Source organism: Struthio camelus, chromosome 15 (assembly GCF_040807025.1).
Source record: "Struthio camelus isolate bStrCam1 chromosome 15, bStrCam1.hap1, whole genome shotgun sequence".
Classification (NCBI taxonomy): domain Eukaryota; kingdom Metazoa; phylum Chordata; class Aves; order Struthioniformes; family Struthionidae; genus Struthio; species Struthio camelus.
The window spans coordinates 3,849,748-3,866,091 of record NC_090956.1 but is presented as its reverse complement, the minus strand read 5'-3'; the positions used below and the strand labels follow the sequence as shown (position 1 = coordinate 3,866,091).

The following is a 16,344-nucleotide window of genomic DNA, read 5'->3' as shown; positions in this document are numbered from 1 at the left end:
CTGCCGGGGTGGGGGGGGGGGCTGCTTTTAGCGCAGCATCCCTCCTCCCGCCGCCGGCCCCGCTCCCAGCCCCAAGGGCGACGAGCCCTGACTTGTTCACCCGTGACATAAGGGAGCCAAAAACCAAGGGGGGGGGGGGAAAAGAAGCAAAATAATACTACTAATAAAAAACGAGGAAGGGCAGAGGGGCTGCTGCGGCGGAGGAGCAGGGAGTCGGCGGGCTTCCCCTGGCAGGCGGCGAGGGCGCCCGGGCCAGCAGAAACGTTGAGTCATGAGTGTTGCTCGCAGGCGATGTTTTCCTGAGCGCAAAATTCCTCGCTGGGGAGGAGCGGAGCGCGCTGCAGCCCGGCCCGGGGGGGCCCCGCGGGGAAAGGGGGGGACGAGCCCCATTGCATTGGAGGGGGGGGGTAAAGGCAGCTCTGCGGGAGGGGGGAGGCTTGGGGGGGGGGGGGAACCTGCCCAGGGAATTCCCCGGCAGCCGGAAGGGAGGAGCAGCTGGCTGCACGGCGCGGGGGGGGGGCGGGCTGCGCACTCCTCCCCCCCCCTTCTTCTTCTTCTTCTTCTTCTTCCTCCTCCTCCTCCTCCTCCTCCTCCTCCTCCTCCTCCTCCTCCTCCTCCTCCTCCTCCTCGCTGGCCGCATCCGCCCACCCCCGCGCGCGGGGCGGCGCGGCCCCAGCTCCATTTATCATCATCTGCGGGCAAGCGGAGTGTGCCGGGAGCAGCTGCTCCGCGGCCGGGGGGGGCCGGCCGGGGGGCACCGCAGCGGAGCGGGGGGGGGGGGGCCGGCCCCGCGGGGCGCGACCTCGGGCCGGGCGTCGTGGCCTGGGGGGCTCCGGGGGAGGGGGGCAAAGCACTGCGGGAGCCGGTGCAAAGGGAAGGCAGGATGGGTGCAAAAGGAAGGTTGGGTGCAAAGGGAAGGCAGGATGGATGCAAAAGGAAGGCAGGATGGATGCAAAGGGAAGGCAGGATGGATGCAAAAGGAAGGCAGGATGGATGCAAAGGGAAGGCAGGATGGGTGCAAAAGGAAGGCAGGATGGATGCAAAGGGAAGGCAGGATGGGTGCAAAGGGAAGGAAGGATGGATGCAAAGAGAAGGAAGGTTGGGTGCAAAGGGAAGGCAGGATGGGTGCAAAAGGAAGGAAGGATGGATGCAAAGGGAAGGCAGGATAGGTGGAAAGGGAAGGAAGGATGGATGCAAAGGGAAGGAAGGTTGGGTGCAAAGGGAAGGAAGGTTGGGTGCAAAGGGAAGGCAGGATAGGTGGAAAGGGAAGGAAGGATGGATGCAAAGGGAAGGAAGGTTGAGTGCAAAGGGAAGGCAGGATTAGTGCAAGGGGAGGGCAGGATGAGTTCAAAAGGAAGGATGGGTGTAGAGGGAAGGATCACTGCAAAAGGAAACATAGGTGCAAAGGGAAGGCAGGATCAGTGCAGAAGGAAGGAAGCAGTAGTGCAAAGGGAAGGCAGGATGGAGGCAGCTCCCTAACCGCCCGGACGGTTTGCTGCTGCCCCCGGGCGAGCCCTGCAGGTCCCTCCCCTCTGCTCTCGCCTTGGCAGGGCGGGGTGCCGGGGGTCTGGCCGCCGGGGCCGCCCGCCGCCCCTCCCCGCTCCTCGGGGCGGCCGAGCGCCCCCCGGGCCGTTTCCCAGGCCGCCTCGGCGCACACGGCTCCGCTCCGGCCTTCCCCCCCCGCCTTCCCCTTTTTCTCTCCGCCCTTAATAATAAAATTATACGAAGCAGTTTGCGGTGTGGCAGCCTGCCAGAAAGTGTTTCTTTAAACTCCAGCAGCTCACAATTAAGCAAATCCGGGGCTGACGCTCCTTGATGGGCGCTTTCTCCCCCGAGAGCGGCGGCGGGGCCGGGGGGGCCGCGGGGCGGTGCTGTGCTGTGTGGTGCTGTGCAGAGCGGTGCTGTGCGGGGTGATGCTGTGCAGAGTGGTGCTGTGCAGAGCGGTGCTGCGCGGGGTGATGCTGTGCAGAGTGGTGCTGTGCAGAGCAGTGCTGCGCGGGGTGGTGCGGTGCTGTGCGGGGTGATGCTGTGCAGAGTGGTGCTGTGCAGAGCAGTGCTGCACGGGGTGGTGCGGCGCTGTGCGGGGTGATGCTGTGCAGAGTGGTGCTGTGCAGAGCGGTGCTGTGCAGGGTGGTGTGGTGCTGTGCAGGGTGGTGTGGTGCTGTGTGGGGTGATGCTGTGCAGAGTGGTGCTGTGCAGAGCGGTGCTGTGCAGGGTAGTGTGGTGCTGTGCAGGGTGGTGTGGTGCTGTGCGGGGTGATGCTGTGCAGAGTGGTGCTGTGCAGAGCGGTGCTGTGCAGGGTGGTGTGGTGCTGTGCAGGGTGGTGTGGTGCTGTGTGGGGTGATGCTGTGCAGAGCGGTGCTGTGCAGGGTGGTGTGGTGCTGTGCAGGGTGGTGTGGTGCTGTGTGGGGTGATGCTGTGCAGAGCGGTGCTGTGCGGGGTGGTGCTATGCTGTGCGGTGCTGTGCAGAGCAGGGCGGAGCGGAGCGGTGCTGTGCAGAGCAGTGCTGTGCGGGGTGGTGCTGTGCGGGATGGTGCTGTGCAGAGCAGTGCTGTGCGGGGTGGTGTGGTGCTGTGCAGGGTGGTGTGGTGCTGTGTGGGGTGATGCTGTGCAGAGCGGTGCTGTGCGGGGTGGTGCTATGCTGTGCGGTGCTGTGCAGAGCAGGGCGGAGCGGAGCGGTGCTGTGCAGAGCGGTGCTGTGCGGGGTGGTGCTGTGCGGGATGGTGCTGTGCAGAGCAGTGCTGTGCGGGGTGGTGCTGTGCATAGCAGGGCGGAGCGGAGCGGTGCGGAGCGGGGCCACTCTGGCAGCCCGGTCCCTCGGGCCGGGCAGCAGCACCCTGCCAGCGCCCGCCGCTATTTTTAGCCGCCGAGTCCTTGTCGGCGTCGCATCGGAAAAGCGGCGCGAGCAGCCGGAGCCTGAGAAGGAGCAGGGCCGGGGCGGGAGCGGCGGCCCCCATCCTGCCCGGGGCGCTCAGCACCCCGCCGCCGCCTGCGCACGGCGCCGGATGCGGCCTTCGCAGCGCCTTTTCCCTGGCAGGCAGCAAGGGAAGGGGGAGGAAAGGGAGGGAAGAAAGGAGGGAAGGAACCAAAACGGCAGCCACGCATCACAAATCCTTCCGAGCGGGAGGCAGGCGGAGCGGGCGGCTGGCCCGGCCGCGGCCGCCGGCCTCGTCCCTCCGGGTGCCGGTGGCTGCGCCGGAGCGTGGCTCGTGCCACCCGACGGCGGGGGCCGGGGCGCCGCCACCTCCTGCCCTCGCCCCCTTCCCGAGGATGCTCCGGGCATCGCGGATCTCCGAGGATCTCCGAGGATCCTCGGGCGTCGCGGCGGGCATCCTCGGGCGTCGCGGCCCGCCGCTCCCGGCGCGGCCGGGCTATTGTTTCCGGCTGTCTGGCTGCAGCCGGCCCGAGACAGGCGCGTATCGATTTCCATTGCGCGGCGGGGGGAGCGTGAGTCCGGCTGGAAACTCGGTTTTAATTGAAAGCTCGGGTCCGGGAGAATATGTCAGGCAGGAGCATTGCGGGGGGGGGGGGGGGGGGGGCCGCTGGGCGTGAAGGCGCCGGGCCCCTGGGACGCCGCCCGCCGCTCCTCCTCCCCCTGCCTGCAAAGAGACTTAACCTTGCTGCTGTCGACAGCTTGATTTGATGCCATTAAAGCGTTTGCTAGGAAACAGCCTACATCAGGCGGGAACATCTGTTCAGTTCCTTCCCTAGCAAAGCTGCGGGCAGAGCCGGGGAGCCGGGAGGGCCGAGGTAAGCCGGGGCAGCCGGGCCGGGGCTGCACCTGCGCGGCGCCCGGAGCGGGAGCCGGAGCGCCCTCGGCACCCGCCGGGTGCCCAGCCGGCTCCGTGCAGCAGAGCGGGGCAGGTCGCTGGGTGCAGAGCGCGGCCCCTGAGCAGGAGGAGGGAGGCGCGCGTCGCTGGGAACGGCCTTTCCGCTCGTCTCCGCGGCTCTGTTTGCAGGCGCCGCGTGCCGCCTCCTCGGCTCGCCCCCCCCCCCCGCCGCCCCCGCTGTGCCTCAGTTTCCCTGCCTGTGAACTGGGGCAAGGCCAAGGCGCTGAGCCCCCGGGGAAGGGCGTTGGGGCGGCGAGCGCTTCGCAGCGCGCTGCTCCCGGCGAGCGGCGCCATGCGTCGGGAGAGTTACGGGAAACGGCATTCCCCAAACGGGCGGCCGCCGGCTTCTGCCTCTCCTGCTGGCTCTGTCCCAGGGCGGCGGGAAAACACCCGTCGCGGGGCTGAGGGCATGCGGCGCCGCAGGGAGCGGTGCCCGACGAAAGCCACCCTCGGCGGGGACAGAGCTCCCGTGGGCGCTGCCTGCTTTTCTGATCCCTCTGAGGTGGGTCCAGGGGCAGGATGAGCCATGTGTGGGGACACGGCCTCCCTGGGCGTCCCTGGATGTCCCCAGCTGGGCATGGGCCAGACCTGCTGAGGGCCTTCCTCAACCCCCCCCGCCACGCGTGTGCATGGCGCTGCACACCCAGCACGTGTGCACATGCCAGGCACGTGCACGCCCCACGCGTGCGCAGCGCTGCACACCCAGCACGTGTGCACATGCCAGGCACGTGCACGCCCCACACGTGTGCACAGCACTGCACACCTAGCATGTATGCACACCACAGGTACATGCATGCCCCACACGCAGTGCTGCACGCCTAGCACGTGTGCACACCACAGGTACATGCACACCCCGCATGTGTGCACGGCACTGCATGCCAGCACACGTGCGCATCCCAGGCACATGCACGCCCCATGTGTGTGCACAGCGCTGCTCGCCCAGCACGTGTGCACCCTGGGTACATGCACGCTCCACATGTGTGCACAGCACTGCACGCCCAGCACACGTGCACATCCCAGGCACATGCACGCCCCATGTGTGTGCACAGCACTGCATGCCCAGCACACGTGCACATCCCAGGCACATGCACGCCCCATGTGTGTGCACAGCGCTGCACGCCCAGCACGTGTGCACATCCCAGGCACATGCACACCCCATGTGTGTGCACAGTGCTGCACGCCCAGCACGTGTGCACATCCCAGGCACATGCACACCCCATGCGTGTGCACAGTGCTGCACGCCCAGCACGTGTGCACATCCCAGGCACATGCACGCCCCACATGTATGCGCAGCACTGCACGCCCAGCACACGTGCACATCCCAGGCACGTGCACGCCCCACATGCATGTGCAGCACTGCACGCCCAGCACACGTGCACATCCCAGGCACGTGCATGCCCCACATGTGTGCGCAGCACTGCACACCCAGCACACGTGCACATCCCAGGCACGTGCATGCCCCACATGCGTGTGCAGCACTGCACACCCAGCACACGTGCACATCCCAGGCACATGCACACCCCACATGTGTGTGCAGCACTGCACGCCCAGCACACGTGCACATCCCAGGCACGTGCATGCCCCACATGTGTGCGCAGCGCTGCACGCCGAGCTCACGTGCACATCCCAGGCACGTGCATGCCCCACATGCGTGTGCAGCACTGCACACCCAGCACACGTGCACATCCCAGGCACATGCACGCCCCACATGTGTGTGCAGCGCTGCACGCCGAGCACACGTGCACATCCCAGGCACATGCACGCCCCACATGCGTGTGCAGCGCTGCACGCCGGGCACATGTGCACATCCCAGGCACACGCACACCCCGCCTGCACACCCAGCGCCCGTGCTCCCCACGTGCATGTGCAGCTCTGCATGTGTGCACACCCCACATCCATGCACCCCCTGCCCCACTCCTGCCCCCCCAGCACGGGTTGTGCACTCACAACACACCCGCACCCCCTCATGCGTGCACCCCCCGTGCCTCCCCTGCCCCCCTACGTCCCCTCTCGCCCCTCGCGCCGGGTGCTTTCGCTCAGCCGGGCATTGTCCCAGCTGCTTGGGAAAGTAATAATAATTAATAATAAAGGAGGAAGGGAAAAGGCCCCCCCTTAAAGCAACAGCCTCGTGTTTTCTCAAGCTGATTTAATTTTTCAAACCCGCTTCCAGGTGTAGCATCAGGGGCTCTTTTCTCCCTTTAGTTTTCTGGCCGCCGCTCGGGGCTGCCCCAAGGCCTGACTTTGATTTCGCTGCCTTGTGCCTGCGTGGCCCCGGCCGGGCGGCCTGCGGGGCCAGGGTGGCTCTAGGGGCTTCAGCGCCGGGTTCCCCACGTTTTACGAGACCTGTCTTTTCTCTGCGATAAGATGCTTTAACGGCATCCAGCTGCCCGTGCGCCCTGGGAAACCCAGAGATGCTAACGGGAAAGAAGCCGAAAGGGGCCGGGGGTGCCGGGAGGGCGAGCGGTACACGGGTGCCCGCGGGTGCTGGGGGGGCCGCGACGTCGGGGCGAGAGGCAGGGGCGCTGAGAGCGCCCTCCTAACGCTGCTGCGGACGGCCGTTTAAATACATAAGTACCCGCATGCCGTACATAAAACCCGAAAAGGCGCTGAAATGTTAACGATATCCACAGGACACTCAGCAGGAAATGAGGCCAATCTGGGACTAATAAAAGCAGCAATGTGATTTGAGCAGATATACGAGAGCCACGGACAAAGGTGCACACCGGAGGCACGTTCGGGCCCCGTGACGGCGGCGGCGCGAGGACAGGGTGGCCGCGCTGCGCGCGGTGGGGAGGGCACAGGCTCGGTGTCACCCCCCCCGTGCCCGGCCCTGCACTGCTTTGGGGACGTCAAGCCCGGGGCGGGAGGGCGCGAGTCCGCGTGCGCGCGGGCGTTGCACACGCGTGCCGTGGCGCGGGAACATGCGCGGTCCCCAGCCCTGCGCGGGGACGGTTTGCGCGCGCCGTGCCGCCTGCGAGCCGCAGGTCGGTGGCTCGGAGCTGCCGCTGGCGGAGAGATGCCCCTGTTAAAAAAGGAAAGGGGGGAGGGAAAAAAAAAAAAAGAAAAGAAAAGAAAAAGCAGCAAAGCAAGAAAGCCTGCCTGCGAGCACGGCTCTGGATCGACTCTGCCAGCAGGTGTCTGGTGTAATGTGTCAGACACGCCAAGCAGCGCCCGCGCGGCGCCCGGGAACTGGGCCGCGCTCCCTTCCCCTCGTTAAAGTCATTTCGTTAATAAATACGGCGGGGAGGGTGCGGGAGCGCCGCGGGCTGTGCAGCACCCAGGAGGCCGAGTGCATCCTCCCGGGCGGCCCCGCAGCGCCCGCGTGGCCCGTGCACGAAGCCCGGGTCGGGGCGGGCTCCCCCCCCGGGGATCCCCAATCTCTGCAGACATCCCCTCGCCACCCGCGCCCCGGCCGCTACGTCTGCCGAAACGGGCTCTCGGGGCCCGTGCGTGGCCGAGCCGGCTGTGAGCGCGGGGGGGCCCCCTGCGAGCTGCTTGTCTGCCCCCCGGGATCGCAGCCGCCCCCCGGGTGCCTGCCTGCACCCGGCGCAGTCGGGCTGGGGACGGCGGCGCGGGCGCTGCGACGGCGGCTGCAGGGAGCGAGCGAGGAGGGGGTTTGCCGTGCTGTGGGGCAGTGGGGACGTGAAGCAAGGGGACACTGGTACAGCACGGCGGGGGGGGTCACCGGGCCACGCGGCCGGGCGGGGAGGTGGGTGAAGAGGGTTGTTTGCCCCGCACGGCCGGGGTGGGTAGCGGAGACGGGACGGCTGGGCTGCCCCCAGCACCGTCAGCAGGGCAAACTGCAGGGGTAAGAGGGGCAGCTGGACCTCAGGCATCATCCAGCTCGCAGGCAAGGTGCTGCGAAGCAGGGCGATGCCAGGCGATGCGATGCAAGGCAGCATGATACGGGGCGGTGCAGGGCGATGGGAGGCAGTGCAGCACCAGGCAGCATGATGCAGAGCAATGTGAGGCTGTACAACAGCAGGTGATGCGATGCAGGGCAATGCGAGGCGCTGCAATGGCAGGCGATGCGATGCAAGGCAGTGCAACGCGGGCAGCGCCATGCAGGGCACTGCCAGGCGATGCCCTGCCAGGTGATGCGATGCAGGGCGATGCAAGGTGATGCAATGCCGGGCGATGCAATGCAGGGTGCCGCGAGGCAATGCCCTGCCGGGCGATGCAATGCAGGGTGCCGCGAGGCAATGCCCTGCCGGGCGATGCAATGCAAGGTGATGCAATGCCGGGCGATGCAATGCAGGGTGACGCGAGGCGATGCCCTGCCGGGCGATGCGACGCAAGGCGATGCGACGCAAGGCGACGGGAGGTGATGCAATGCCAGGCCACGCGCTGCAGAGCGACGTGAGGCCGTGCGATAGCAGGCGAGGAGCGATGCAAGGGCAGCGCCGGGCGATGCAATGCAGGGCGAAGCAGCCGCGGTGCACGCCGCCCGCCCGTGCTCGCCGGCCCGCCGCCGTGGCGATGCTTCATTTGAATTCTCGCCTCTCTCTCTTCGCAGATAACAAGCCCGCGCCATGCAGTCCTTTCGAGAAAGGTGTGGTTTCCATGGCAACCAGCAGAGCTACCAGCCGACTTCACAAGATACATCACGCCTGGAGAATTACAGGCATCAAAGTCAGGCAGGGCCGAACTGCGAGCGGCAGAGGCTGGTGGCGAAGGAGTACTACAGTCAGCAGCAACTGCCGTACTCGGGCTACGAGAACAGCGCCGTGGAGAAATACCACCGGGGAAATAAGCAATTAGCGGGCCAGCAGCTGCAAGGCAGGCCGGCCTTTTCCAATTACGGCGTGCAGGAGAACAGCCCCTACCCTGCCCGCTACTCGGGGGACGAGAGCCTGCAGGCGTGGGGCGGCCAGCCGCAGGCCTTGCCCGGCGGCGTGGCCAAGTATGAGGACAGCTTGATGAAGAAGACGGCGGCCCCGGCGGGCGGGCGGCCGTACCACGAGCAGGCGGCGGCCCCGCTGCCCTTCCGGACTCACTTCCAGCAGCAGCAGCCGCCCGCTCTGCCCTACCCCAAGCTGCAGCGGCAGAAGCTCCCCAACGACGTCTCCTCGCCCATGTCCTTCTCCCAGACCCCCCACTTCAGCCAGCACTCGCAGTCCTTCCCTGCCTCCTCCACCTACTCGTCGGTGCCGGGCGCGAGCCAGCCGGCGCACTCCTACAAGAGCTGCACGGCGCCTTCGGGGCCGCCGCAGCACGAGCGGCCCCTGGGCAACGCCGGCAGCCTGGCCCCCGGGCAGCGGGTGCCCAACCTGCACGGCTACCAGGCCAACCGCATCGGCTACGAGCAGCCGCCGCAGCCGCCGCAGCCGCCGCCGCAGCAGCCGCCGCCGCCGCCGCAGCAGCCGCCGCCGCCGCAGCCGCAGCCGCCGGCCTTGCAAGGGCGGCATCACGCGCCGGAGACTCTTCACTACCAAAACTTAGCCAAGTACCAACATTACAACCAGCCGGGCCAGACCTACTGCCAGGGCGACGCGCCGCCCGTGAGGACCCCAGAGCAATACTACCAGACCTTCAGCCCCAGCGCCAGCCACTCGCCGGCCCGCTCCGTCGGCAGGTCCCCGTCCTACAGCTCCACTCCCTCCCCGCTGATGCCGAACCTGGAGAACTTCCAGTACAGCCAGCAGTCCCTGAGCACGGGCGCCTTCCCGGCGGGCATCACCGACCACAGCCATTTCATGCCGCTGCTGAACCCGTCTCCGACCGACGGGACGAGTCCGGACGCTCAGTCCGGGAACTGTAAAAACTTGCAGAAGGAGAAAATCCCTGAAAACCTCCTGTCGGATCTCAGCTTGCAGAGCCTGACGGCGCTCACCTCCCAGGTCGAGAACATTTCCAACACCGTGCAGCAGCTTCTGCTCTCCAAATCGGCCATGCCCCAGAAGAAGGGTATCAAGAACCCAGCGAGGACCCCCGAGCAGCTCAAAGGGCAGCACTGCAGTCCCGAGAGCAGCACCTACTCTGCAGACCAGGTAGGCACCCCCCTGTCCGACCCGCTCAGCACCCCGCAGTCCGTCCACGCAGAGACGCAGGACGCCGATTATCTCAGCGGGTCAGAGGACCAGCTGGAAAGAAGTTTCCTGTATTGCAACCAGAACCGCAGCCCTGCCCGTGTCAACAGCAACTCCAAGGCGAAGCCCGAGTCAGTGTCCACTTGCTCCGTGACCTCCCCAGATGACATGTCCACCAAATCGGACGACTCCTTCCAGAGCATCCACGCCAGCCTGCCCCTGGAGACCTTCACCAAGTACGTGACCAACGAACGGGACTGTCCTCGGCTGCTCCTCAGCGCCCTGTCCCAGGAGGAGCTGGCCTCCGAAATCATCGTCCTGCAGGACGCCATCAACGAGAAGGCAGACAAGGCCTGGGCCAATTCCCCCATGCTCAACAAGGATGCCACAAAATCCCCCTTCCACCTGGAGAACCACCGGCCGTGCCTGGACTCCATGGTGAAGGGCGCCTGGCCCAGCCAGGGCGACTCCAGCACGCTCACTGAGCCCCTGAAGCTGGACAAGGCTTCCGGGGGCAGCACGGGGAAGGACTTTGGCGAAGAGGTGTACGAGAGCCCCCAGGTGGACTTTGCAGCCACCGAGACAAAGGATGCGCTCAAAGACGCGACCTCTCTGGCGTACAACTCCAAGCCCAGCATCCCAGCTGCTACTTCGAGCTCCGGGGCTGCCAGCTACAGCTGCTATTCGAACACCACTGCCAACTCGGTGGGGTCTGACAACGCCATGGAGCATTTCGAGTGGCCAGATGAGAGCCTCGGCGAGTCGTGCCTGAGGTGGAAAGAGCTGGGGACGGGCCTGCAAGCCTCAGACCTTTCCAAGGGCTTGTTCCCGAGCAAATTGGTGGGGTCCTGCAAGGAGAAAAAAAATGCCTGCAGCTTGGATCCGTGCGATGGTGAGCAGCCAGCCAAGAGCGAGCAAGCCAGGGACTTCAGCCAGCAGGCGATGGAGGAGGAAGAGGAAGAGACGCTGACATACGACGAGGCCACGAAGGCGGACAGCGAGCGATGGCTGCAGGACACGCGGCATTGCTGCTCGGCTGGGGACTTCAGCGAAATCCCCATGATTTCGTCGCCGGACCTGAAGGAGTCGGACCTGGAAGCGGAGGAGTATTCCTCGCTCTGCGAGCTGGCGAGCTCGGAGCAGAAGTCGGTGATTTACGACGCCTCGCCACCGAAGCCCCCGGAGATGCCCGCTGTGCTGTCCTCCAGCGACGTGCCCGTGTCCGCCGAAGAAACCGTCAGCACGGTGGAGAAGGAGAGCTCGGCCCCCTCGTCGCGGTTATCCGGCCCGTCCGTGATCCTCCTCGGCCCCGCCGTCGGCACCGAAACCAAGGTGAAGAGCTGGTTCAAATCCTCCCTGCCCCACATCAAGCCTGAAGAGGAGGCCGGCGGAGGGGAGAAAACCCACCCGGAGACGACGGACCCTGAGTCGGCCTTGTCGGTCACGGTCAAGAAGCAGCTGCTGCCCGAAAACGCGTTGGGGAAGCCGGAGCCCGTCTCGAGGGGCAAGAGCCTCCGCAACAAGAGAGTCCACTGCCGGCTGTCGGAGGGAGACGACTCCAGCAAAGCGGTGCCAAGCCCGTTTAATGATCTGCCGGCAGCTGGCGGCGTGGCCGGCACATGTGTCGGGCCAGATGGCCAGATGGAAATACCGAGCAAAAATGCCCACAGCCAAACGCCGAGGTTTCCAGCGGAGGGTTTGCCAGCTCGCATGTGCACCCGCTCCTTCACCGCCCTCACCGAGCCCCGCACGCCGGCCCCGCTCGAGGGGCTGAAAGCCCCGGCGCACCAGGAGAAGCTGGGGAAGAAACCCGCCTGCGGCGTGAAGCAGCGGGTGGCTTTCAAAGCCAGGAAACGCACCGGCAGGCCGGCCCCCAAGGTCATCCCAAGCGCCGGCGATGCCACCCTCCTGGTGCCCGGCTTAGTGCCCAACGAGGAGCCGGTGGGGCCGAAGGCGCCGGAGGGGGACGCCCCGGACGCCGAGGACAGGGACCAGCGATCTATGATCCTGCGTTCCCGGACGAAGACGCAGGAGGTCTTCTACACCAAGAGGCGGAGGGGCAAGCGGGCGGCGGACGTCCGGCTGAAGAACTGCAAAACCCCCAAGAAACTCATCTCCAACAACCACCTGCCGTCCGCCTTCAAGCTCACGCCCCAGGGCAGCCCCCACAAGGAAGGCAAGGTGGGCTCGCGCATGAAGCTGCCCAAAGCGGGGCCGGGCATGGGCAGCAAGATGTCCGAGCGGCCTCTGCACTCCCTGAAGAGGAAATCCACCTTCATCTCCCCCATCCCCGCCAAGAAGAGAAACCTGGTCCTACGGAGCAACAGTGGTGGCATGAAGGAGGAGAAGCCGGAGGCCCCCCCCAGCCTCTTCAAAAAGATGCCCGTGGCCAAGAAGGTGAAAGCAAAGCTGCCCCCCAAGAGCGCCGGCGAAGCCGTCTTGAAGCCCCCTCCGGTGAAGGAGGCCCCTGACGTCTGCATCAAGATCACCTCGCGGGCGGCCTTCCAGGAGGCCACCAAGACCAAAGTCCTGCCTCCCCGCAAGGGCCGCGGCCTCAAGCTGGAGGCCATCGTCCAGAAGATCACCTCGCCCAACCTGAAGAAGTTCGCCTGCAAGCCCGCGGCCACCGCCGTGGCGGCCACGGCGGCCGCCTACGGCACCTCGCTGAGCCCCGCCGGAGCGGAGAAGGAGCGGGCCGTGAAGCACGGCGGCGTGGCCCCGGCCGTGGGGGACGTGAGGCTGCCGAAACCCGCCGCGGCGCAGAAGGCGCCGGCCGGGCCGGTGGCCGAGCAGCTCTGCAGGAGCGCCGGCAGCAGAGCCTTGAAGGGCAAGCTCATGAACGGCAAGAAGCTGCCGGCCGACTGCTTCAAGGGCGAGCCCTACTCGCCGGCGCCGCAGCCCGGCGCGCCGGCCAAGACCATCGCCCTCCTCCCCAAGAAGAGGAACCGCAAAGGCAAAGCGGCGGCGCTCGGCATGGCCAAAGCGCCCCCGGACAAGCGGGCGCCGCTGGGCCCCGCGCTGCTGCTGCCGCCCCGGGAGCGGGCGGCCGGCAGTGGCGACGAGGCGCCGCGGGACGGCAAGAAACCAAAGAGCGAGGATAAGGAGGCGGCGGGCGGCGAGGGCCCCGAGGGGCGGCCGGGGCCGGGACCGGGGCCGGGGCCGGGGCCGACGCGGGGGCCGAAGGCGCGCGCCAACCACGCCAACTACAACGGTTACTCCAAGCGGCAGAGGAAGCGGCTGGCGCACGGCAAGGCCAAGGCGGTGCCGGCCCGGTGCAAGAGCCGGGGCAAGCGGCGGCGGGCGGCCCAGCAAGCGCCGCTGCTGCACCCGGCCGAGCCCGAGATCCGCCTCAAGTACATCTCCTGCAAGCGGCTGCGGACGGACAGCCGGGCTCCCCCCTTCGCGCCCTACGTGCGCGTGGAGAAGCGCGACGAGTTCACCACCGCCTGCACCGTCGTCAACTCGCCCGGCGAGGAGGCCAAGCTGCAGCGCGGCCCGCCGACCCCGGGGGTCCTGCCGCGGCTCCGGGCGGCCCTGCCGGCCTCTTCCACCATGCACCTGGGCCCCGTGGTGTCCAAGGCGCTGAGCGCCGCCTGCCTGGTGTGCTGCCTCTGCCGAAACCCCGCCAACTACAAGGACCTGGGGGACCTGTGCGGGCCCTACTACCCCGAGGACTGCCTGCCCAAGAAGAAGTCGCGGCTGAAGGAGAAGGCGCGGGCGGAGGGGCCGAGCGAGGAGGCCGCCGGGCCGCCGCCGGCCGAGCGGGCGCTCAGAGCCGCCGAGAACAGCTGCCCGGCTGGCGCCGGCGCCGGGAAGGTGCCACCACCGCCGCCGCCGCCGCCGCCGCGGCCGGACGGCGCCGCCGCCGCCGACTCGGCCAAGCAGAGCAGCGCGCTGCGCTCCAGCCCGCGCGGCATGTTTCGGCGGCTGCAGAGCTGCTACTGCTGCGACGAGAGGACAGAGGGAGAGGAGGCGGCGGCCGAAAAGCCCCGGAGGCACGAATGTAACAAAGCCGAGTCCCCGCCGCAGGAGCCGGCGGGCGACACGCAGGAGCACTGGCTGCACGAGGCTTGTGCCGTATGGACCGCTGGGGTGTACCTGGTGGCGGGGAAGCTCTACGGGCTGCAGGAGGCCGTCAAGGCGGCTGCCGACGTGGTAAGAGAGCTCGGCCGCCGGGGCCGGGACGGGCCCGTAGCGGCGAGCCGGGGCGTGCACAGGGCAGGCTGGAAAGCGTCGTCTCCTGCCGACGAGTCGGGCGCGGGCGGCCCCGTGCTTAGGCTCTCGCCCAGGAGGGCGCCGGATCAGAGGGGCGCAGGGGTTGCACCCCGTGCCGCTGCCCGTCCCCGGGCAGCCAGCCGAGCTCGGCTTCCTTGCAGCCCGCGCTCATCCGGGCCGGCGGCATCGCCGCGGCCGGTCCCCGAGGGCCTGCTGGTCTAACGCTTGCAAGCAGCGCGGTTAGAAAGGAGAAGGAAAAGGAGCCTCCAGGGCCCCTTTTCGGCAGCGGGGTCGCTCGGCCCTCCTGCCTTAGTGCCTGGTGTCGGCCGAGGGCCCAGCGCCCCCCGCTCCCGGGGGGGCTCCGCTCCGCGACGGCGCTTCGGCCCCTCTGCCCCGGCGCGGCCTCTCCCGTGGCGTCTCGCTCCGGCGGCTGCTCCGTTCCCGGGCCAAGCCGGGGGGGAGGCGCCTGCCGGGGCGGTGGGTGGCGTGGCGAGGGGCCCCTCCGTCGCCCCGCACCGCCGCCGAGCGAGGGCTAACGGTGCGTTTCCACCCGAGACCGGAGAAGTCCTCCATGGAGATGGGTGTTTTTTTGTTTTTTTTCTTGGGGGGGGGGGGGGGAAGGAATGACAAATAATGGCGTTTGCCGCCCGCGAGCGTCCTGGGAGAGCGGGGGCGAGCTTTCCAACGCGGTGACGGCCGCCGGCCGCCCTTTGGGCTGCTGCGTCCAAAACCTGCCCTTTCAGCCGCAGGAGCGCCGTTACGTTGCGGGACGGTGGCCGGGGTCGGGGGGGGGTCCCTTCCCCGCCTCCCTGGGGACGCCGGGACCGCGGGGACACCGAGCGGCGCGGGCAACCCGCTGGCAAAGGCAGGGCGGGAGAGGGAAAGGTGGGGGGGGGGGTGCTGCGTGGCTGGATGCCACGGTGATGGGCGGCTGGGGAAGGGAGGCGATGGCCCTGCCCCGCCGCTGAGCCGAGCCGAGGAGCAAGGGCAGAGGGAGCGACCCAGGTAGGGATGACGCCGCTGGGAGCCCTGACCTCGGCGCTTGCCCCGCTCCGGCGAAGGGACGGGCTCGCAGCGGGGCAGCGGGCAGGCTCCCCCGCCGCCCCCCGTCTTTCTGCAGGCCCCGGCGCTCCCCGTGGGTGGCCGCGGCCACGACCCACGGAGCAGGGCAGCGGGCTCCTGCTGGGACCCGTTACCGCCACAACGTCGTCGTCACTTCAATAGCTTTTTGGAGCAAGGGGTGACAGGGGAAGGAGCTCGGGCCCTTGCAGCCCGAGGGCGCAGCGCTCCTGGGGACGCGGCGTCCCCTCCGGCCCCCCCCCCCCCCCGGCACGGGCACGCCGCGTTTTAGCTGCCGGGGAGGAGCCGGGTGGCTGGCCGGCCAGCGGCTGTGCAAGGAGAGGGCTGACGCCGCCGCGGCTGCTCGGCGTCTCCGACGAGGGTCCGTCGTGCCGGGCCGCCCGCGGGACGCTGCCCTCTCCCCGGGACGGGGAGCGCCGTGGGGCGGTGGGGGGGGGGGTCACCCACCGGCCGGGCGGCGGCGGCAGGGGGATTTGGCTGTCGCGCGGGGCGCTCACGGGCTCTCTCTGTCTCTCTCCGTGCCTCCGTGGCTGCTGCCGACGGCGGGCGCGCGCCTGCAGAAGTGCTCGAGTTGCCAGCAAGCGGGAGCCAGCGTGGGCTGCTGCCAGAAGGGCTGTCCCCACGCCTACCACTACGCCTGCGCCGTCGACGCCGGTGAGCCCGCCGCGCCGGTCCCTGGCCTGAGTTTGGCCGGTCTCAGCTGATGCCGTCGTGCGAACGGCGTCGCTCGTCCGGAGGGTGGCAAGGGAGGACGGGGGAGCGGGACGGGGGGGGGTGACGGGGACCGGGCGGCTGCGCGCTCCCGGGGCTGGGGACGATGCTGTGCTCCGGCCGCCCGGCGTGGCTGCGCTCCCCTGACCCCGGCCTTCTCCTCTCCTCGCAGGTTGCTTATTAACCGAAGAGAGCTTCTCTCTGAAATGTCCCAAACATAAGGTAAGTCCTGACCCCACCGCCGCAGCCCCGCACCCCCCCCTCCCAAAAAAAAACCCGCTTTGCATCCCCTGGGGATGGGGAAGCATCCTCGCTGGGATGCCGGCCGGGGACCCCAGGAGGCCGAAGCCGCCGCAGAGCCCCTGCAGAGCCACGGCCAGCCGGGCTGGGGGAAAAAAATACATCCGGTGGGGAAGCTCCGTTGGCACGGCGTAAGGCTTGCTGCCCTCTCGTGGTGCCCGGGACCCCGAGGCTGGGGG

At 68.1% G+C, this 16,344-nt stretch overlaps 1 protein-coding gene across 5 annotated transcripts in view; it reads left to right on the top strand.

The window, feature by feature from the left end:
- Positions 1-16,344, top strand: part of RAI1 (retinoic acid induced 1) — a 68,286-nt gene that overhangs the window by 49,464 nt on the left and 2,478 nt on the right. For all 5 annotated transcript variants that reach the window (XR_011134614.1, XM_068907780.1, XM_068907783.1 and 2 more), the window contains 3 exons: positions 8,347-14,014; positions 15,715-15,808; positions 16,038-16,087. Coding sequence is in view for 4 of the 5 variants with exons in the window: in XM_068907780.1 (XP_068763881.1) it covers positions 8,363-14,014; positions 15,715-15,808; positions 16,038-16,087 (5,796 nt within the window). In the remaining variant the exon portion in view is untranslated. The remainder of the gene's footprint in view (positions 1-8,346; positions 14,015-15,714; positions 15,809-16,037; positions 16,088-16,344) is intronic.